Raw genomic sequence first — 24,327 nt, 5'->3', positions numbered from 1 at the left:
CTTGATGTAGGATGAGTAAATTTACATGGAAATTTAATGTATGGATAAAGTACTATAATTCATAACGAAATATTAGAACACATGAAGAAAAAGAAGAAACTCAAAAAATTTTAAATAAGTGTTTGATTTTAAAAGATCTTACAGTACACTATTATTCCTCTCAGAATAATCAGGAAAATTTCTTCCTGAGGCAGGACATTTAGTCCATATTCTAAAAGAAATGAGAAAAAACTCCTTGAACCATATACCCTAAAGGGGGGAATGAACTTTGACCCAATGATCTTCTATGGATGCTTCATCATCATCTGAGAATAACAAAGAGGTCATTGTAGCAGGTGTGCGTTTTCAGTGGACAGGTGTGAGCTCCACCATTCACAGGAGACAGACAAGGAGACATTCTGACTGGGGGACCCTTTGACAACAATACCCTGTCATCCCAGTAAGACAATCTGATTTCTTTACTAAGTTCGTAGGACAATTTCTGGCAGCACGAGGACAGCCAAGTGGAACAAAAAGCACTCTATGTGGATTTTCCAGCAGAAATTAAGTTGCTGCTCTTCACAAAATGCTTCCTACCTCTGCACGGAGGGTTTTGCATGTCAGTTCTTCCCAGCATTGGGGCCTTAATGCCACATTTTTCTTGTGCCTTCTTATTTTGATTTTTTTCCAATCTTCAACACAAAGAAAGAATAGAATTGAATGAACATTAGAACAAGATAAAACTATCCCTTATTTGATACCAAATAATGTGGCCTTAAAAACTCAAAAACATGCTGAGAAAAAAATGGATGCCAAAAATCCTGTACCTGCATCTCAAGTAGGCAGCTGCTCTGGTCTCCTCGACCATCGCTCTCTCTAGATCCTGAATTCTGATCTATAGAGGACAAACATACATGCACATTCATTTGTAGTAGAAACTGAAAAAAAGGAAGGAGCCACCACCACAACAAAATCCTACCCAGTTGTCATGTTCCTTCTTCTCATAAAGAGCAATCTGAAAAACACAACATATAAACATATATATGTTTGGGGATTCTAAAGACTAGTACTTATATATGAGTTAGATGCTGTAGAATGCTGGGATTGCCAATAGAAAGACTGTTACCTCTTGTTTGAATGAGCTCTCTGCTTGCTGTAGTTTTTTCTCCATTTCTTCAATTATTTTCCTATGAGTTACAATCACTTTCATCAGATAAAGCAAAGTAGTGACCACAAAATCAAATATCCTTTCTATATTCCCAGGACCCTATAAACTGCACCCTTATAGACTTCACCTATACAAATTAAAACATACTTCACATGATTTTAAGAGTACAGTAGGATCAAAGATATTGTCTCAGTTTATTTACTACTTACCAATTGGAAATATCTCAGCTTACATTTCATCATGTCTTGACCCATTCTTAAAATTTCTCTAATCAATCCTAGAATGAGTATCTTTCATTTTAATGTGTTTTTCTTACTTTCCTTATGTTCAGTCCATATTTCCCATGGCTATGACAACTTGGTCTGTCAAATGGTATTATCACTATGCCAAACTTCCTTAGGGATCCCAACAATTACATCACCCCCATTTCTGGCTAGCGCTGGGAATCAATAAAGTATTAGTAACTGAACATTTTTCTTCTTTCATAAAAGTAACTTTTTTCCCTTGTGTAAATTCCCAATTTCTTCTCATCATATATTTATGTTTCTGAACTACTTGGGTCTAAATAATGTACAATAGTTCAAAAACATTCAACACTGGATACACAAACTGCTGGTGGTGAGAAGGTGAGCTCACTTGTAATTCTCTACTTCCTCCATAGCCAAACTGTTTTTTTCCTCTGCAGCTGACAGCTCCTTCTGGGTTTTCTGCTGCTTGTGCTCTTCATGCTCAAGTTTCCTAAGATGAGAAATAAATACACAACACTGTCCATTCACTTGTGAAATTCATGTTTATTCCCTCCCATCACTTTGAAGACCTTCATTCAAATGTCCTTTCCATTCTTCCACATAAATGCATACGTTCACAAACACGATTAGAGGAAAGATGCAAGTCTCCTTTTGACAAACTCTGGACTGCTGGCAAGTTGTCTACTTTTGGACCTTCCCTTCATTAGATCCTACTCAATAGTCAATAAAATTAGCAAATGTAAATAGTACATATGAGACATTCTAAATGACCTTTGGGGGAAAGTCATTTGTGGTGGAACTTTTAATTCCATGTGGGAAATGAGGATTGACCAATTTGTCACAACTAATCAGATTAGGATGAAACAGGAGATGGTTATTGGTCTGATTTCTCTATGGGAAGACGTTTTTGATTGCACATCTTATGAATAACACTGATAAAAAGAGATAACTGCAGGATTTGGCATTATTAAAAATGTGCAGTTAGCTACATGACATTCCCACAGCTCAGAAGTGGAATGTCTAACACCTCCTTCAGAAGTTTCTGGTTGAGAAAAAAGGCAAATCTTAGTAAAGGCAACATCTATGGAATTAAAAAATGATCTCCCCTTCCCCAGAGTCTGAATATTTTCCCTCCAAAGAGATTTTAGGTACAACCTTCAAGCTCAGGGTATCAATCTTTAACTGGATTCAGTTCACTGATAGTGTTGGCAAAGGACAATGGTCAAAGAATGCTTGATTTGCTATGTTGTCTTGTGTTAATTTTTGGGGGGGTTCTCATTCAAACTTCCCAAAATGACTCTTGATTTTCTATAAATCAAGAACATTATTTAAAAAAATCTCTAGGAATGAGGGAAAAGACACACGCACACACACACACACACACAGAAAGTAAGATTTATGCACTTGTTTCTGGCCACCCAGGGCGTACTTCAGCAAGTGCTCTCTGTAGTCACTATCATGGAGATGGTGTGCAGTAAGGTAAGGATGTCAAGGGGTACAGAGCACTGCTCTGGCCCTAATATGGCTCACAGTTTACCTCAAACAAGTTGCCAGTAAGGGCAGAGCAACGCTTGCTTCAGACTTGAGATGGGATAAAGCTAAACCTGATGCTTGCTGGAAGATGAGGGACTCTTTTGCTTCATCACTCACACATTAAAATAACTGCCTAAATTTTCAAGAAATTTAAAGGTCAGACGACAAATTTTATCAAAGAACTAGAAACTATAAAACTGAAAAATGAAGTACATCAAATTAAGAACTCTAAGAATAGTTTCAACAGCAAGTTTGACCACAACAGATGAGTGATTTAGGGCATAGGAAAATTTCTTGGAAAAAGTACCTGGCATGATGTCAATGCAATAAAAGAGATTAAAAATTAGAAAGAGAAGTAGGAGACACTGTGGAAGCAGGAAAATGTTTAAAGGGACTCTCAGAAGGAAAGAGTGAGACAGAAGCATCATATGATGAGATATTGGATTATGTTTGTAAACCGGTCCGTACCTGGGCATGATTAAATTATGATTAGGGGCTTTGATTGGGCCATGTCAGTAGGGTGTTGAGGTCCAACCCTTGGTGGGTGGGGCCTCACAGATAAAAGACATGGAAAAGGACAGAGTTGGATATCTGATGTTGGAGTTTTGATGCTGGAGTCTTGAACTGGAGCCCCGGGAAGTAAGCACACAGAGGGGCTTGGTTGTGAGGAAAGAGAAGCAAGCCCTGGGAAGAGAGGAAGCCTGAACCCAGGCAGATATTGGCAGCCATCTTGCTCCAACATGTGGCAAAAGACTTTGGTGAGGGAAGTAACCTATGCTTTAAGGCCTGGTAACTGTAAGCTACTACCCCAAATAAATACCCTTTATAAAAGCCAGCAGATTTCTGGTATTTTGCATCAGCATCCTTTTGGCTGACTAATACAGTGAGATAATAGCTGAGTTAATTCAAAACCGAGGAAAGACATTACAACAAAATTTCAAGGCAGGCTAATGATAACAGTATAAATACACACACATAATCAGTAACCAGGTATATCTCAGTAAAAACCAATGGAAAACAAAATCAATTATAAATCAAAAAGAAAGCAAGAGCGCTGGGTGGGACAGCTTCAGAAGATCAAAAATAAGAATATTTCTTATTTCTTTCCTTCAAAAAATCAATGGGCATTGAAGACAATAGGTTTTCTTTGTGGTAACTAACTGCAAAATCAAAGTCAAAGGGAATATCTTTTTAAAAAAAGAGTTAATATAAACATTTTGTCATTCAAATAATAAACCATAGGGATGTTTATTAAAGTATTTTCTTCAGATAAATGGAAAAAATCTGACAGAAGTCTGAAGATGTAGGAAACAATGAAGATTGCAAAATGATAAAAGAAACATATCTAAAAAGAAATTTCCATAGAACATGTCCAATACACTAAAGTCTTGTGGGGTTAAACCATACATAGATTTAAATATATTTATTGTAATATCAAATATTTCAGGAAGATAGTAGAGTTAAAAGTTAGGAAGAGATAAAATATTAATACATATAAGACGTGAATATGGCAAGAGGAAGACCATTTTAGGGTAATTACAAAAAGAAGAGTAAAAGGTCATATGTCTTTCAAACAGTGGGAAAAATTCAGAATAAATAAGTCTGTGAAAGATGGGAAGAAAGAAGAGGAAAAGGATAATTTAAAGCCCGTTATGTGTAGATTCAAACTCATTTTTCAGGGGTCATATTACATTTGAAACAATGACCTGTCTTTTTGTCTCTTCATCTGTTCTTGCATCATCATCCTCTAGAAGATACTTAGAAGAGCATAGAGACCTCAGTGGGCAGGAGGTTGCCACGCAGAAAGAATGTAATAGAACATTTTTGTTGTGGGGCTAATGGTATGCACTAAGTCAAATAAAGTTTTAGGTGGCTCAAGAGTGCTCGGGAGGGGGCTGCAGCACTATACACTTGAGAGGAAACTGGAGGGAATAAGCAGCAAGAATATGATAGCAGGGATCTACGAGGAGAAACACCCTGTATTCTGCTGAAAAACCTGGATTTGACTCTGGAGGGAGCAGAGCATCCTCCTTAGAATGTAAGCTTGGAATGACATGGATGATGTACAGTTGAGCAAGTTTACACTAGCAGTTCTGAAGAGGAAGGATCAGAGCCTGGAAGAGGCAGGTAAAGACAAGAAATTGGAGATAAGTACATCATTTAGGATACCAGGACAAGAAACAAGATCAGGGTCTGAACTCAGTGGCTTTGAGACAGAGAGGGTAGCAAACAAACAAGGGGACCGTCATGGATGAAGGAGCAACTGAATCCATTTCATGATTAAAAACAATTGTGGCTATTTCAGGTGATTATGAAGTTTGGGTAATAAATGGTGACAATATATTCATAACATTGTGAATGTAATTGATAGCACTGAATTATATATGCGAAGGTGGATAAAAGGTGACATTTTAAGTTGTATATAGGTTGCTTGAATAAAAAACTTCTAAAATGTTCTTTCATGAATTCTAACAAATGTATCACAATAAGGCATGTTATTAATAATAGGGTAGAATATGTGAACTCTGTATTTTATGCATTCTTTTTCGGTAAATCTACTACTTCTCTAATAAAAAGCTTGACTCTCCCCCCAAAACTCAGCAAAATAAAAATTGTTGTTGAGGAACCAAAGATCTATAGGTTGCAGAGATTTGTTTTTGAAAAGCCATTAAACATGAGCCCTAAATGACAGAAAAGTGACTGCCTGGTTTTGTTGTTTAATGGCATTAAACAGTAGTGGCCTGGACAATGAAAAAGACTAAACTGTATTTGCTCAGCAAGAGAGGTCTTCTCAGAGATAGCCACATAGATGGATTAAAAAGTATATCCACAGGTTTAAATTTCTACAGCTACAAGAAACCCATTTACAGTAAGTCTGGTATTTTCATGGAAGATCTCAAATAGCACTATAAAATTTATGTAGACTGAAATAACATAAAACTTTCAACAGCAACTCAATTCAATTCAAGTCTGACTCTACACAGAATTATTCAAGACTTCAGAGATCAAGGGCAAGCTTCTGTAAGACTGCCTCCACTCCACACCAACCACAAGTTCAAGGGCATAGGCCATGCATGCTTCAGAGAAACTGGTTATAAAGTTGTATGGGTTCCCATAATCAAGGGTCCACTAAGTTGCCGGAACGATACACAAATGTCTCTGAAAGTGACGTACTTATTATAGTGAAAAGGATACAAATAAGAAAGAGCCAAAATAAATGATGCATTGGAAGGGATACGAGGGCTTCTCAAATGCAAGTTACCGTGTTCTTTCCTCGTGGAAACAGAATGCATCATCCTCCTGGTACAAGGATATGTTATCTAACTCCAAATTTTGAGATGTATTCTTCTGAGAAGTAATGAATTACCCAAGTAGATTTACCAAAGAGCTCTTTCTATGTTCTAAACCTCCAGCATTCTTGCCAAGCCACATTTTATAGCAGTTGGTCTGGATAATTGCTTTTTATTGAGTAAAAAATAATATGACACCTTTTATACCTAAAGTTTTTTCAAGTCCTTAAAGATTTTATCCTACTAAAAAACACAAAACAATTGTAAGAGGTACTACAACAAAGGGAAGAGAAGTCCAAATTAGGCTACTTGGTCATAGAGAAAGCAAATATGAATTAACTGGTAGAACAATGTGAGAGCCTGAACATATTAATGGACAAGTACCAGCAAACTGCAAACCACCTTTAGCTACAGTAACTAACCAGGAAACTCTGGCCCACTAACTGTAGCCATCAGTGCAGTATCTACACTTTCAGTTGAGGAAGGCAAACCACAAACCCTGTAACAATCACACAAAAATAGTGAGAATCTGAACATTAACTGACAACTTCCCTACTTTTTTGCCCCTGCTTCCAAATTATGCCCAACGGGGGAGGCCAAATATGCTTAACCAGCCACGTAGGATGCCCCACTTCTAGTTAGCCAATCTCAGCTTTCTCATGACAACAGTCTACAGTCAGGACATATGTAGAATCTTCCTTTTCCTTTCCTACTAAATCTTTTCCATTCCCCTGCCTGCCTTTGACTTGCTGCATAAAATGAGTGGTGGTGTTGACTCTCTTACCAAAGAGAGCCATTTATAGTTAGTCTGTTCTTCTTTGGGTTTTTTCATTTATTTCCACAACAGAAAAGGCATGGATCATTAAAAACACAGGAGCAGGGATTTTATAAACTATAGAATATGGAATTGAAGACAGAAAGGATAAAGCTCATTCTGCACAGATTGAAAACAGCAAAAATACTGGGTTAATTATATAAAAAACAATTATCTACACTGTTCAAAAATAACCTTACTTTTCTGCAGACATCTTTCTCTGTGCATAGATTTCATCAAAAATCTCTAATTTCATGCTTAGGGTTTTGCATTCCTCTTCCTTGGCATGTTTCACAGACCTCAAAGCATTGCATTCATCTTCCAGTTGCTTTAGATATTCTGAAAAGATAAAATATTTCCCCCCCATGTGTTTGCATATGGACTTAAAAGTAGTGAACCTGTTTGAGGTAGGGAGAGGAGAGAGATTGGCATCCTGAAAGCATGAAGCCATTTTTTAGCTTTCCAGTGTAAAATCATTTCTGCTAAGTGGGGAATTTTCCAAACAGGCAACATACCCTCCAGGTTACATTTAGTAGTCGTCATGGATCCCAGTCTAAACTGTAATTTTTCCAGGTCATCCTCAGGTGCTGATATTGCTGCTTTTGTCTAAGAATTTCAGAAAGAGAAATACTGTAAAATTCAGGGCGTATAAGAATCCAGGTAGTACTAGAATACTCTGTAAAAATTGTTATACCTGGGAGACATCCATCATCTGTGTCGCTGGAATTTCCATCTTTCTATTCACATCTAAAAAACCAGAAGAGTTTAATTGCTTTATATTTCTTTGTTTTGTAACTTTAAGTTTTCATGCTTCTAAAGTTTTCCAAGAAAATAGAGGCTTATTCCATTATCATTTTCAAACATTGAAAGGAAAAACGAGTTAGTCAGCAGAACTGATCAACTATAATGCACTTTAAGAAATTGGAATATAATTCACATACCACAAATGCACCTTTTCAACGTGTACAATTCCGTGGTTATTAGTTTCTTTATAGTCATGAAACAATCACCACTATCGAACTTCAGAGCATTATCCTTCACCCCCAAAGGAACCATTAGCATCCATTACCCATTAGCAATCTCTTGCCACTTCCATCAAAACTCTGTCTTCTATCCCCTGGCAACCACGAATCTACTTTTTTTTCTCTTTTGATTTGCCTATTCCTGAATTTTATGAAATTATACAATGTGATCTTTTGCATCTGGCTCTTCTCCATAGCATAATGTTACAATGGTTTATCTACACATAGCATATATGGATACCTCCTTTTTTATTGCCAGGTTACATTCCATTATATGGTAAGTGTTAATTTCACAGGCCCACTTGGCTAGGTTATGGTGTCCAGTTGTGTGGTCAAATAAGTACTGGCATAGTTCTTACTGTGAGAGTGTTTCATAGATTTAAAACATTGACCAGTCATTTGTATTTATGGCAGATTATACCTACAACCAAAAAAGTTAACTGCTTTCTGAATGAATAATCTTTTCATTTACTCAGCTGGAGGTCTTAAAGGGAGAATTTAGGATTTAAGTAGTCAGAAAAAAAGAATTTTTATGCCTACTGAAGCCATTCAGCTTCTCCTTCTCCTAGGGAATTCATTGTTACTACAGAGTTTGCAACTTGGATCCTGCCCTATGGAATTTAAGTCTGCCAAATTCCTGGGTCATGTGAGCCAATTCACACACACACAAACACACACACACACATGTATTCAGTCAGTTCTATTTTTCTAGAGAATTTTGGCTAAAACATGGAAATATCACATTTTATTTATCCATTAACTAGTTCATGGACATTTGGTTTATTTCCAATTTGGGCTATTATGAATACTGCTGCAATTAGTACCCACGTACAAGTTTTTCTGTAGACATATGCTGTCATTCCACTGGGTTATATTTACAAGTGGAATTCCAAGATCAGATGGTACAACTATATTTAACTTTTTGAGTTACTGCCAGGATGATTCCAAAAGTATTGCCCTCTTACATTCACACTAGTGATGTATGAGCGGTTCCAATTTCTAGATCCTAGTCAATAGTTCTTATTCTCTCTCCTTTTAATTATATTCATCCAGAGGATATGAAGAGGTATCACACTGTGTGGGGATACGTGTTTAACAAGAGTTTAATTGAGGTATAATTTGCTTTTAATGGAAAGGAAAGCAAAGGCTGGACAGAAACAAGCATATAACTCATATAACGGAGCTGGACAGAAACAAGCATATAACAAAACCAGTAATAGGCCCCCACCGTGCAAATAGTTAGGAGGTGCAGCCTAATCAAGAAAGTACTTCTGTCCTTAACTACAGCATAAGGGATCCAGCCTCCCTGAGAGTCATCTTACCTGTCAGGACTTCATTAACGCCAAGATTTTTGTCCTCAAATTCAGATTCATATGACTCATTCAACTGTGCAATACAATTAGTCAAAGCCTAAAAAGTGAAAAAAGACCGTTAGAATGAAGACCCCCTTTTAGTTAAGGAGATTTAAAAGTTTATCCATGAGATGAACTTACAGCAATAGTATTGTCTTTCTCAGTCATAGCTTTTTCCATGTCTTTCTGTTTGTTTTCCAGGTACTTGATTTTTTCAAGGAGCTCAGAGTGCTCCTTTCTACCTTCAATTTGTTGCTGCATCTGGAAAGAGATAAAACCTGTATGAAATAATTCAGTATTTTTACACAAGAGATGTTAGCATCATATGACTGAAGCAAGGAAGAAGGAATCTATGTCTCCTTGTTGGCCTCACATTCCAAACATTTCAGCTTATAGCCTTGAAGGAAAGGAGTGAAGGTGCTCCCACCATCAACCCTACAGTGAAGACAGAATTGCGTGTTTGGGCCCCAGAATTAGCTGTTAAGTAAGCTGGTCGAGTTTAGAACATGCCTCAGAAAGCACATTTGTGCCTGAATAACAATATTTAAGGGATAGACAGTTCATACGCATGATCCATTTTCCATGTGAGTGGAAGGATCTTATCTCAGTGTCTCCCAGTAAGAGTCTGTGCCATATCTTGAACTCCACCGTAACCACCCTCACTTGGTCACTGGAGCAGTAACTGCCCAAGCAGGGTCATCAAAGACCTGACTTTTGTTCTAATTATCTTGTCATCAGCCCTTGGGGTGACTCAGGTTAGAAACTGATTGTGGTGTGACAGGAGAAGCAAAAATCCTGATGGTCACAAGAAATAGTGCCAAGGAAAAGAAATGCAGAAGTAAGCAAATACCCCTAATCCTGGAGTCACATTTCAAATTTTTGCCAATCTGAAAACAAACTTGTCCTCATATCTCCTGATTTTAAAACAAACTTGTCCTCATATCTCCTGATTTTAAAACTGACTTGAAAAATGTCATCCAGGAAGTATGCTTTTTAAGTTCTCTATTTTATATAAACTATGGGATTTATTTTTACCTCATCTTTCTTGTTCCTAAGAGAAATATTTTCTCTCTGTATCAGCACATAGGAAAGAAACAAAACATATTTCCGGATTTCAAAAGGCAATAAGGTAAAAAGGAGGAAGTCAAAAGAACATATCCCTCCTCTAGATCTGCTTTTTGACATAAAAGAAGGTGCTCTAATTTGGATTTAGGAGTAAGTCAACCACATAAAGAAAAGAGGAATGGAAAGATACTGGAAGCAAAAATATTTGATTACATCCACAACGTTTATGCTTTTCAAATAATGCTTGATGACTGAATGACAAGGTAACCACACAGAAGGTTTTATATCATCCAAGTCAAGCAGCTCAAATGAAAGGTTTTCCTTACTGGTAGATAAAAATCTTCATCACCTAGAAAATTCTGTTTTGTGTTAAGGCAAAGACTATTCTCCTTGGATAGGCATTTAGAATCATCTCTCCCACAGTTTCTCAGTTTATGAAACTTGGTGGGAAGTACCTAATGATGTGAGAATTAACCAGGGTTTGGGGAAAACAAATATTGCCTAGGCTTGAAGAAATCAAATGTCTTTTAATACTAGTGCCTGAAAATCCAGACAATTGTTCACATTTTTCAGATTCCCAGACTCCCACGTACTGCTATCAATAGCAATAGAAATCCACACAACGTACACAATGTATAAATTATGGTAACACCTTAAGAGCAAAACTCTTACCAAGATCTGATTTTTTATTTCCTCATTTCTCTTAAAAATCAAGGCCACACGTGTAATTTCAATGCTCTGATTCAGCATTTCATTACTCCCGTTAAGTGTTTTGATGTTATCCTGCAATAAATCATATCAAGATCAGTAATATTCACTATTTTCTTCTGTTTTAGAAATATAATTAAGGAAAAGAAGGGATATTTACCTTAAATTTATTTGCCTCATCAGAAAGAACATTAAATTCCCTCTTGGTTTCTTTTATGCATTTCTTGAATTCACTGGTCTATATAATAAAAGAGCCATTCATGATAAAACATTAATTATAGTGCTAGTAAAACCATCTTACTGAAAGCATTACTTTGCACAGATAGTGTTTGCTTTGAATTTGGACTATCTAAAGAACATGATGACATAAATTTACAAGATGAAAGAAAAAGTAGCATAATACCTGAACTACAGGAAAAGGGAAGCAATTCAAGGTGAAGCCATGGGAAAAAATGGTGAAAGGAAAATTATACCTTCTGCTCCAAAATGGATATTTTTTGGGCAATTTCAGCATTTTCGTCCATGAAATTCTTGATCTTGTTAGAAATTTGTTGTAAATTGACTAAAAACAAAGAAAAACAATCTCTAAGATTATTAGGAAAACCCAAAATTGAATTCACTATTTTATTAACTGCAAAGGTACATTATCTTCCTTTTAGACATAAATTATCTATACAGTATTAGCATCATGCATGAAAACAGCATCTTTTAATTCCATGGCATTCTATACTTATAAATAAATATCAACATAAGGGGGAAGTGTAACCAGATCAAAGTAGTTATTTTTTTTCAGCTAGTGTTAAGAGAAGAAATTGTGGCATTGATATGGCAGGGTTTTAGAAGGGAGTGGGTGGGATGAATAGGTGGAACACAGGGCATATTTAAGATGCTAACATTTTTCCGTACGATACTGCAATGATGGACACATGGCATTATACTTTTGCCAAAACTGATAAAACCGTACAGTACAAAGCGTAAAACATAATGTAAACAATACTCTGGTTAGTTGCAATGCTTCAATATTGGTTTATCAATTGTAACAAATGTACTACACTAATATAAGATGTTAATAATAGGGAAAACAGTGCATGGGTGTGCATGTTATATGGGAATTCCCTATACTTTCAGTGTAATTTTCTTGTAATGCTAAGCACTTCTCTAAAAAGTTTATAAAAAAATAAAAATGAAAAACATTATTTCCATGAGATTCCTATTTTTTTCAAAGATGGGGAGATCAATAAAAGAACTCATCTCTCAATAATGGAGGGTTCTCTATAAAATGTTGCATCGATAGCAGGCCTGAAGATTTTATTTGTGTGGAAAAACAGAGACATCAGTGACTTTTTGTTGAAAAGTCACTCTGAGAGTAGAAATTTGAATGTAGGTAGTAGAAATACTTTTTATCAATTTGTCTCCCTCTTGTTATTCTTTTTATGTGTACACAAGTGAATTATGTGAAAAAGTCTACAACTGAGGTGCAAAGCTTCTTTAATAAACAAAAAATAAACATCCCATGTGATAAGAAAAAGAACTAAAGAGCTTATCTCTCTTTTCATTTATATCACTCTTAGAAAATGAAAGTACATTAAATAGCTTTATCATTACCAGTGATGAAACAGAAATTTGCACACTCTATACATACTACAAATTCTAAATATCAAGGTAAAGAAACAGGTCACTGCGATTGTTTTAAAAATTATTCTCTCTGATTCTCCCCTCTTCTAAGGCTATTTATTTTACAATTCCTTAAAGTCCCTTCTAAAGTGTTACATTATTGGCCTAGCCACAGGACTCTAATTTTCTTACTGCCCAGCAGATTCCATTTCATAAGAATCAGAGTGCGGGGATGTGAAGGGTAAGGACAATGGAATGAGTACACACAGGTCTATCTTTAGCTTTACCAGTTAGCCTATTAGAGATGTTGGACAATTCAAAATTCCACTAAGACTCAAGATTTTCATCTCCAAGATGTGAATGCTAGCACCTACTGCCGAGGAAAACAATATACATAAAGTACCTGTACCTCACAGAAGGATAACACATGTAAATCATCTAGATCAGGGTCCAGTATTCCCTCCTCCTCCACCTGGCATTTTATTCTCTCACCTGACCCCAAATTGCACACTTACCTTCTCTTTACCCAACACGAATGCTCTATTGCTTGAAATCACTGTTCTTACCATACAAATGCTACCAATCCTGGAACTAACATCAGCAACAGGGGGACTTTAATTTAGGCAGGCAGCTTCCCTGGATCTCAACAGACACCACCACTTAAGCACTTACTCATCACAATCAATGAAACATTCGCTGAGTTTATTATCTCCACTTTGTATCATATTCCTTTCCACTCATTCTCCACTGAAATTAATGGCTCCCTCCACTTAACACTCACAAACTTTTGTTTAAACCTCATTTATAACAAATACTACATCCAGTATTATCTAGAATTTTCTCTGAGCCTTGAGGTTTTAGCAGGCACAAACAATTTCAGATTCATCTTTACTTTTACCCAAGAGCCAAGTTATGGACAAACCTTGCAAATTTCAGACTCAAATCATCACTTGTTTCCTCAACATTTTCCTCTTCCTGGTCTCCTTTCTCAGTTGGTTACATCTCCATCTACTCTGTCATACGGGGGAATAACCCAGCAACAGGGAAACTCCAAGAAATAAGAAGTCAACCAGATATCAGAAGTCACCATATTCCCTTTAGTTGAATTAGCATCCTCATGAAATACCAGTATGGAGAATATATTACAAAACTAATGGAAACCTAAATGCTTACCTTGATATGTATGAGGTTTTACCTAGAAGATGGAAAACAAAATTAAAATATGACAAATATATTAAACAGAAACCTATAGTTCCTAAGAAAATAGTAAAAAATGTATCCCAGTAAAAATAAAAGTTTCCTTTTTAAAATGGTGATATCTTATAGGCCATTTCCAGTCAAAGCACTAAGGTAAATACTTTATTTTGGACCGAAGTCTCTCTAAAGTACTTTAAATGAACACAAATCTACCTAATTTTTAAAAAGCTAATGACAGAATTTTTATATGCTCTAAAGCATCATTAACCTAAAATTATTTTTGTCAGCCTCAATATAGATAATTAAGTTTAAATCCCTTTATTGTATTAGAAGTCTCTGAGAATACAAAACAAATGTTAAGTATTCACACTAATGTTGTAGAATTTGAGAGGTTCAATTATTTGCATATAGAGAGGCCAGGACTCAGCAATGATTTTGAGAAGGAAAAATGGTTTATTTTTTTTTCCTTTTTTTTTATTGACTTTGTAATAATATTACATTAAAAATATATATGTGAGGTCCCATTCAACCCCACCCCCCCACACCACCTCTCCCCCCCCCCCAGCAACACTCATTCCCATCATCATGACACATCCATTGGATTTGGTAAGTACATCTTTGGGCACCTCTGCACCTCATAGTCAATCGGCTGGACTCGGGAGCTTTCTGTTTCAATCCCGAGCCCCGAATAAGATTTTTGAGTCCCTTTTATACAGAGAGGAAAGGCCAAATGGTCCTTTTGTTTCAGTTCTCAATAGGCTTGAATTAGCATATATATCTTCCACATCTTAGGTAAGCTTTTAGCATGGACCTCAGGCATTCTAGGTAAGCTTCTAGCATATTTGGTTTGCACTAAGATATACCTCATTCTCTCATCAGATACATCTTAGACATCTTATTCAGGCATGGTTATTTGCTGAATTGGGAAACAATTCTAAGGAATCGGGTGCTCTAACTTTGTCAGACCACTAAAAATTTATGTCTTCAAATCAGAAAAAGAGTAGGACAGGGCCAGAGAAAATGCACAAGCAACAAGCGAAATGACAGTTAACATTTCAGGAAAGGGCAAAAACTGTTTCCCTAACCCCAAACTTTTCCTGAAGTCATTAAAGAATTACCGCACAATATAACACAGGCGGTACACCATGTATATCCCATGAGAAGACAAACTTCCTTGTCATGCAGAACATATTTCTCCGTTCAAATATTATAAATGGTGATCAGATGCTGAGGGAAACCCAAAAATCTTGCTGTGAGATGAGAATTTAACTGTAGTATCTAAACACCATTCATAATAATTTCATTACAGTAAAAATGCAACCAGAGAGGTCCAACCAGAACAAGGATTTTCCAGTATTGTTGCACTTGCTCACAAGACCAGTGAGCTTCCTCTGCAAACAGCCACCCATCCCAACAGCCAGGGGCAAGCTGAGAGGAGAGATGGACAGGAGACTGAGGACAAGCAAGCCCAGAATAAAGTTCTGCAGCACAGGAGAAAGTAGCCACAGAGCCAACTGAAAAATCAGAGCAGGGATTGGGGACTTGGAACCAGAGAAATGTAGTGGTAAGTATGAAATGCATTCATTCTTCCTCTCCATTTCCCTTTGTACTCTGTGCTTTTCCTTTTTCTGAGGGCAATCCCAGAGGCAAGGAAGGGATAAGGCAAAGCACAAATCCAGGGGGAAAGACATTGCTTTAAAAGGTTATTACAATAGCTATGCCATGGGGACCATTCAATTATGTTGATAAGTCCATTATAATTAAGAAACCAGGAAACTGTTCTCAATTTTAGAAAACTTGCATTCAAAACTTCTGCCCCTTTAGTAAACCAGGAAACTGTTCTCAATTTTAGAAAACTTGCATTCAAAACTTCTGCCCCTTTATCATGCTAGCCTCAGTCATCTGCCAAACTCATTTTTACAGAATGATCTGTTCTGCAAATTATGTTTATAAGTGAGGAATTAGGACTGTCAAAAAATATACTAATGTCCTATTCTTTTCCCAATTAAGAAGTTAAAAAGAACCTAAATTACAAATCAAATCCAAAGGTACGTCCCTCCTTGAATGTGGAACAAATGAGGGGATATGTCAGAACATGTGAGCAGAACACACTTTTTTTTTTTTTTTTTTTTGCCTGGCATGAGAAATCATTTCATTTCTAAATGGCACATTATGTTTCAATTAATTGTGCCCTAGTGTTGGCCTCAGTCTATCCAGGTCTTCAGTTTTCATTCTGGTCTACCATAAGAAAACCCATGCAACAAATATTTGGTGAGTATAATTATTTCTTACATCTATGAGTCGGAAATGGATTATTTTCTACATAGAAAATAAAATTACTTTACTGGTCTGGGAACACACAGAATCAATTGATTTTGCCCAGCACATGAGACAAACCATAAGAGAATGATGCATTCAGTTGTGTACCAGCATTCTCTTTTTTTTTTTTTTTTGAAGTACCTGGGATTGAACCCAGGACCTTGTACATGGGAAATAGGTGCTCAACCACTGAGCTACATCTGCTTACAGCACCCTCTTTTTGACGCAAACACCCAATTTATAATACCCCCAAAAGTTAAAATACTCAGATGAGATTTACACAAAGTTGTTCCTTAAATCATCTTCAAAGTATAAATGCAGAAACAACTTAAATGCTGTCTATATGGAAAGAGTGTTAAATGGAAAGATAAACTACAAGATATCCATAAGAGATTATGCATTAATTCCAACAGAGTATTGTAAAGATTTTAATTATTATTTAAATATACTTACAAGTATACATCATACGCTTCTAAATTTATTATAGAAAACCACAGAGAAGAAAGCATAGCGATATGCACATACTCACTACAATACGTTTATAGGTTTCTCTAGGGGCAAGGGTGAGAAAGGAAGAATAAAGGTAGAAAATGTGAATGAAACATATCAAAATGATAATATTAGTTTGGTGGTATGATTGCATGATTTTTATTTTTGCATTTTACCTTCGTTTTCCAGATTTTTTTAGGACTTTGTAAGGATTTTTCTAATTCAGAGAAAAAATATATAAAAAAATAAAGCAAAGCAGATTTGGAATATTTAACCTAATAAAATTTATCTAATGAAATGTGGTCTTGATATTATTTTAATCACACAAACAGACAAAAAAGATAGATATTTTTCAAATTTTGGTTTAGTTTAGTGATTAAGATTTTTCTTCTCATGCCAGGTGAGTTATTTATAATAGTAAAACAAATGAAAAAGTCTCAAGGTCTAATACTGGTATAACATCTGTTAAAATATTTTGCATTCATTAATACATTTATCCATATATTGACATATTGAGTTGTTTTAGTTTGCAAAAGGCTGCCAATATAAAAAAAATGGAATGGCTTTTATAATGTGAATGTATTAGGGTAAAAGCTTACAGTTCTGAAACTATGAAATTGTCCAAATCAGGGCATTGTTAGAGATACTGTCTCACCAAAGGTCAGCGGCCAGAGATCCTAGACTTTTGCCACATGGTAAGACAAAACAGGAAGTGATCTCTGCCTTCTCCTCCAGAACACTTTCTCCCAGGGCTCAGCTGTGGGTGACCAGGCTCGTGGCTCAACTCTCCTGCTCCTGCAGGGTTCATTGCTTCACCTTTGGGCTGCTCCTTTGCGTCCAGCCTCTGGTCTCTCTCAGCCTCCCAGGATTTCCCTTTCTGGGGCTGCAGGTGATACTAGAGTCCTCTCACATGGCAGGGTAAAATGATGGCTCCTTTTCTCTCCCTTCTCCTCCATTTAGACAGGACTCCCAAAAGAGGATTAGAAGTTCCACAGTCTAATCCAAGGCCCTTAACTGAAGTGATCTAATAAAAAATGATCGAGTCCAAAGATTCCTTAACTGAGTCTAACTAAAAGTTGCCACATGCAATAGATTCACATGCATAGGAATGGGTTACCTTAAGAACATGATTTTCTGGGGTCCACAAAAGATTCAAACTAGCACATGAATTAAAAAGTTAAAAGAGTACGCATAGAAAAACTCTCTTTTACTTAAATGTGGGAATATGTTTGAGCAGAAAGTTCAACTCAATTTAAGGGTAAACCAACTCAAATTAAAAAGGGGACTTTTAGGGAGGGATCACACTTGACTTGAATTTTGTTCCTCTTATACACTGATTTTTCAAGGTGCATGTATTATTGGCATAATAAAAAAATAAGTAAAGACCTTTATTTTAGGAGAAAATTACATATGAGTTTGTAGGAATGCAGAGGATTACTTTTAAGTGAAATACATGGGCAAAAACTTTACAGCAAATATATGATACATATAGCATCTCCTGCCTGATTGAGTATTGTCCTCATCCCTGTTCCACCCAACACCCAACCCACTCTTACCCACAAGTCATCTCTTCCCATAACTCCTTGGATGCACACTGAGATTTGTCTGCTATACTCTTGAATGCTGCCATACTGAGCACATCTTGTTTTGAGAAAAGTGCACGTACAAGATGTTTTTAAAATATATTCAGAGAAACAGATGTGGCTCAACCAATTGGGCTCCCATCTACTGTAGGAGGTCTAGGCTTCGATGCCCAGGGTTTCCTGGTGAGGGCAAGCTGGCCCATGCAGTGAGCTGGCCCACATGGAGTGCAAGCCCACACCGGAATGTTGCCCCATGCAAGAGTGCTGGCCAGTGCTGAGAGCTGGCCCAGTAAGATGATGCAACAAGAGACACAGAGGCGAGAAAATAAGAAGGCGTAGCAGAACAGGGAGTTGAGGTGGTGCAAGAGAGCAATCCCTTCTCTCCTACTCCGGAAGGTCCCAGGATCAGTTCCTGGAGCCCTCTAATGAGTATACAAGCAAACAGAGAAGAACACACAGTGAATGGACACAGAGAATAGACAATGGGGGGAATGGGGGGTGGGGAAAAAAAAATAAACCTTAAAAAATAAAATGAAATATATGCATTTGAGCCTGTGGCATTCAGCCAACTTTGGTGCCTAGCCCTATGTTAATTACTTGAAGGAACTTCTTGCCTTCCATCTCCAGGTAACAGCAGTTCTCTGTAAATGCCCTTAATAAATGCTTAAGGACTAATCACCCTGGTGTTCAGTGACTTTTTCCTCAAAATCTCAACAGGCCTCATTTTGGGGCAGTTTGGGGCCATCCCAGCTGGGTCACCCCATTTCTCCTTTAAGGGTGAGTGCTGCTGCTGATTCAGTAGGACACATGAGAAACATCAGTTAATGAGTAGATAAACCATACTTTTTAACCAGCAGAAAGGAGCAAATGACTGATACTTGCAATATGAAACTCAAAATCTTTGTGCCTGGTAAGAGAAATCAGACACAGAAGAGTACACACTGTGTAATTAATTCCATGTATGTGAAATTCTATTACAGGCAAAAGGAATGCACAGTGACAGAGAGCAGATCAGTTGGTGCTTGGGCCTGTGTGGGAGTTGAGGGATTAGACTGCAAAAAGTGTAAGGGATTATTTGTGGTATATGAAAATGCACCATATTTTGTATTTGGTGATGGATATTATAGATATAATCAGAAAACCAGTCAGCAATTTTCATTTTTAAAAAGTCTAAGACTTTTATTTTTTAAGTACTGTGGAATACATTATCACAACGATGTGCAAGATCCACTGCGGAAAACAAAAGTACCCAAAGGAATCCAATTTTTAGAATTTAGGCATGACCTACTCTGTATTTTCAAACAAAATATATTTTCTGAATATAATAGTATATAATTCAGTTAGAAATTTTTAGAAATAATGTTATATCAGGGATAGGAATAAAAAAAAATCCCTTAGAAACTAGTATTTCTAACCATTTTATAGTATTTTCATGCAGCATTCTTTTATTCTATGTGTGTATAGAGGTGTATATATTTTAAACCAGACTACATAGAAGCTGCCTGTTTCTGTTTTTTCTCATTGACATTAGATCAACAGCATTGTGTTTTTCTTGAAATGACATTGAAAGAATGAATTTTAAGATCTTTGTTTATTCCATTGTAAGGATGTGCAGTACTTCCCGCGTCATGGATGAGTTTGGTAGTTGCCATATTTTTGCTGTAATAAATATTATTTTATTGAAAATCCTCATATAAGATTTCAAAAACATTTATATCATTAGGGCAGATAACAAGGAGTGGAAATACAGTGATTAAAAATAATACGAACATGTTAAAGGTGTCAGATAAATTATATTAAACTATTTTTCAAGAGAATTTTCAATTTCATGAACAGTACATGAAAAAGCCCATAAATAGTTAATAGTTAGTATTTATTTTTGATAGAAAGGATTTCTAAATTAAAATATTCTCATCAAAGCTATATAGTTCATGTGTTCACTGAGATATTAATTTAAAATTTAGATTATTTTACAAGGTTAGTTTCCATTTCAAACATTAATTTCTATTCATATTTCAGCAATCTAAAGGAAACAACTTGGGAAGCGGACTTGGCCCAGTGGTTAGGGCGTCCGTTTATCACATGGGAGGTCCGCGGTTCAAACCCTGGGACACCCTGACCCATGTAGAGCTGGCCCATGCACAGTGCTGATCCGCACAAGGAATGCCATGGCACGCAGGGGTGTCCCCCGCGTAGGGGAGGCCCACGTGCAAGGAGTGTGCCCCGTAAGGAGAGCTGCCCAGCGGGAAAGAAAGTGCAGCCTGCCTAAGAATGGCACCACCCACACGGAGAGCTGACACAAGATGACGCAACAAAAAGAAACACAGATTCCCGTGCCACTGACAACAACAGAAGTGGACAAAGAAGAAGATGCAGCAAATAGACACGGAGAACAGACAACCAGAGCAGGGGAGCAGGGGAAATAAATAAACAAACAAACAAACAAATAAATAAATAAAATACAATAAAGGAAACAAGTTAAAAAACCAGCAACTAAAAAATGGCCTACTTATTATTTATGAGTCAAAGTTTACCTACAAGGTACTTTAATATACTCACAGCAAGGACTTTGCTCCAGATGAAAATGGCAAATAAAGAAATTCCCAAGTAGCCAGTAGTAATGATACAATTCCAAAAAAATCTGTACAAGTCAGACCCAGAAGGAAAGCTGTCAGGCAGTAGATCAGCTAGCTAGAATAACAATATCGGAAATAATGAGAAGCCTCAAAGTAATTTACAGTAATTCACAATACTGTACATTTTAAAATACAAAGTATTAAAAAAGAGAGATTCATTCAACAGAATAGGAATCAGGAATGAAAAAGAATAAATTACTGATCCATGCAGAAACAAGAACAAATCTCAGAAACACTATACTGAGCAGAGAAAGACACACACGGAAGAGTACATATAACGTGCTTCCATTTATATGAAATTCTAGAACAAGTAAAATTGTTATAATGAAGGCAAAGATTGAATGAAAGTAGGGTAATGACACTTTCTGGGGTGTTTCCCACCCCCCTCAGGCCATCTGGGCCTCTACTGTGCAAGAGAAACACGTTTTGAAAGGGGTTTGTATTATGCATGTGTATATGTATGTCAAACTTCCATGATGTTCTCTTAAGATTTGTTTATTTACTCTATGTAAATTGCACATTAAAAGAAAAATCTGTAAATAAATATTTAACAATGCTTAATGACAGGCATGGTAAAGTATTTAGGAGGAAATATTCTGATGTCTCCAATTTACTTTGAAATGCACTAAAATATGATGAATAGATGGTTGGATAGGAAGGTAGGTGATTATGTTTAGTGAACTGTTAATGGAAAATGTTGCTTTAAGGCTGAAAATTTTCATAATAAAAAAGTCAGAATAAGAGCAAAACCAAAATAACACATAGCAGTGCTTTGACTTTTTCTGTTCTGCGTTTTTCAGCAAGCCTTTCAAAAGCAATTGCTATTAAATGGCTAGGTATATAAACGCTTTTAGGTACACTCTCAATTCAGCATAAGTTGCAAATTATAACTATGCGCAGGTAGAATTCTGCAGAGGTGCTAATTTCTGGGTTTATGTTTTTATGGATGAATCAGCCCCAAATTTCTTACCAAGGATAAGAATTAACAATAAGCAAATTGTAGTATATCCATAAAATGGAATACTACCCAGGAATGGAAATGAACAAAACCATCAATATATAAAACCACAAGGGTAAATGTCAAAATGATTATGTTACTAAAAAGAATCTTGCTCCAATAATAGAAAACTTTCCATGTCCTTCCGTAATTGTGAGGAAGGGGTATTAGGAAAGATGGAGGGGATGGATGGATGGATTACAATGGAGCACAGAAAAGCTTTTGGGCTTGTTGGGTATGATTATTATCTTCACGGTGGTGATTATTTCATAGTTACATATACATGTCAAAATTCAACATATTTTATATATTAAATAGGTGCTGTTTACATCACTTACATATGACTCAAGGATTAGGGGGAAAAATTGGATATACTAACTTTGTTATTTTTCTATCAAAATAGAGCAAATTTTTAAATATTGTTAATTTAATTTATCATTTTATAAATCGATTTGTAATTGACAAAATAATATAAATTCAGACTTACATGGAATGGAAAGTATAGATCTTCTTTGATATACTTATGAATTAACTGGACTAAATCTTTTGGAACATTTCCAAACGTACGCTCAACCTGTAGAATGAACAGAGAAACAGAAATCAAAATTCTCATAGCAGCATATGTCACAACTGTCAAAAGATGGAAGCCAACCACATACCCACCAATCAAGAAGTAGATAAAATATAGTATAGACACACGTTGGAATATTATTCGGCTGTAAAAAGGAATAAAGTTCTGATATAAGCGACAACATGGATCAGCCTTAAAGACATCATGGTGACTGAAATAAGCCAGACAGAAAAGGACAGATATTATATGATCTATGAATATTAAACAATTAGAATAAATAAATTCATAGAGTCATAAACTGGAATATAGGTTACCAGGAGCCAGGGTGGGAGTAGGAAGTGGGGAGTTAATGTTTAAAATTGTACAAAGTTTTATTTGGGAAGATGGAAACATTTTGGTAATGGATGGTGGCGATGGTACTGTGAGATTGTGAACATAATTAAACAGCACTGAAATATATATTTAAAAAGAGAAATTTTGGAATGTATATATGATACCAGAATAAATTTTTTAAAAATTACATAAGACGTACAACACAAACTATGAACCCTAAGGTAAATCCACGGACTATAGTTAATATTTCAATTATACAATGTTCTTTTATCAATTGCAACTAATGTTCTATGCTAATCCAAGATATTAATTATAGGGTGGTATATGGGAACTCTGTATTTTATGTATGATGCTTCTGTAGGCCAACAACTTCTCTAATTAAAATTTTAAAAAATAACATTGGATAATGGAAATGCTCCTTCAAATTACAAAGTTCATATGGGTGGTATAATTTGATTATAAATAAAAGGATTTAGTCTTTTAAAAAATTCTGTACTAAAGATATAAATTAAAGAAGTATCTGCAGTTATGGACAAACTGAGAGATACAGGTGGCAGTTATTATATTATCCTGGGATTAATATTCCCATAAAATTGGAATATTAGATGGAAGCAGCTACATGGACCATGGAAAGTGCAGAGCAGGCTATTCGGTAGTCACTCTCACTGGAATATTAGAAGCAAAGAACTTCAGCACCAAAAGCCAAACTAGTTGCTCTCGTAAGCATCCTGCAGCTAAGTACAGGACAAAAGGCAAACATATATGCAGAGTCCAGACATGCTTCTGTTGTCCTACAAGCATGTGGAGCCATTTGGAAAGAACGTGGTTTATTAAGCACTGCCAATAAAAATATCAAAACGTGTAGACTTGATCTTGCAGTTGTTAACTGTAGTTTTACAGCCAAAAGACTGGCAGTTATTCCTTGTAAGGGACATCAAGCTACTGATAGCAAAGAAGCTAAAGGCAATAGACAGGCAGATAAAGCAGCAAGAGAGGTGGCCAAAGGGGAAATTACCCTTCCAACCCTTGCTTAGTTTTACCCAAACCACACACTATTACCTCACAGTGAGTGAAGACCTGAACTAGAGACATTTAGAAAACCTCAGTATTCAGAAAAAGACTTAGCAAGGGCAAAAGAATGGGATTTCAAAGTCTAATTAAACAGGGATGTTTACAAAATGAAAATGAATGCAGGGAGATGAGTAAAACTCATGTCCCAGAAAACCTCCTCAAACCCATCATAACACACGTTTACCAAATCACACACTATGGACGAGAAACCCTTTACAAATGGTTTATTTTCTAAGCAGACCTAACCTAAGCCGAACTAGTCAAGCTGTAACTAATCCATGCGTAACATGCACTCTAGTCAATCTTTGGCCCGCCCTAAAGTACCAGCTTTAACAAAA

General features: G+C 36.3%; 1 protein-coding gene across 7 annotated transcripts in view; it reads right to left on the bottom strand.

Annotated features, from left to right (window-relative positions):
* The window catches only part of LOC101437752 (transport and Golgi organization protein 1 homolog), a 173,929-nt gene that overhangs the window by 5,953 nt on the left and 143,649 nt on the right, over positions 1–24,327 (bottom strand). For all 7 annotated transcript variants that reach the window (XM_071211305.1, XM_071211306.1, XM_071211307.1 and 4 more), the window contains 16 exons: positions 22,502–22,588; positions 20,941–21,072; positions 13,967–13,988; positions 11,653–11,741; positions 11,340–11,417; positions 11,144–11,254; positions 9,548–9,667; positions 9,377–9,464; positions 7,727–7,779; positions 7,548–7,638; positions 7,233–7,371; positions 1,784–1,885; positions 1,106–1,166; positions 959–994; positions 807–874; positions 577–671 (listed from right to left, as the gene is read on the bottom strand). In XM_071211305.1, coding sequence (XP_071067406.1) covers positions 577–671; positions 807–874; positions 959–994; positions 1,106–1,166; positions 1,784–1,885; positions 7,233–7,371; positions 7,548–7,638; positions 7,727–7,779; positions 9,377–9,464; positions 9,548–9,667; positions 11,144–11,254; positions 11,340–11,417; positions 11,653–11,703 — 1,093 coding nt within the window. In that variant the 5' untranslated portion in view covers positions 11,704–11,741; positions 13,967–13,988; positions 20,941–21,072; positions 22,502–22,588. The remainder of the gene's footprint in view (positions 1–576; positions 672–806; positions 875–958; positions 995–1,105; positions 1,167–1,783; positions 1,886–7,232; positions 7,372–7,547; positions 7,639–7,726; positions 7,780–9,376; positions 9,465–9,547; positions 9,668–11,143; positions 11,255–11,339; positions 11,418–11,652; positions 11,742–13,966; positions 13,989–20,940; positions 21,073–22,501; positions 22,589–24,327) is intronic.

Source organism: Dasypus novemcinctus, chromosome 23 (assembly GCF_030445035.2).
Source record: "Dasypus novemcinctus isolate mDasNov1 chromosome 23, mDasNov1.1.hap2, whole genome shotgun sequence".
NCBI lineage: Eukaryota > Metazoa > Chordata > Mammalia > Cingulata > Dasypodidae > Dasypus > Dasypus novemcinctus.
Note: the sequence above shows the minus strand (reverse complement) of the source record. Positions and strands in the feature narration are given on the sequence as shown.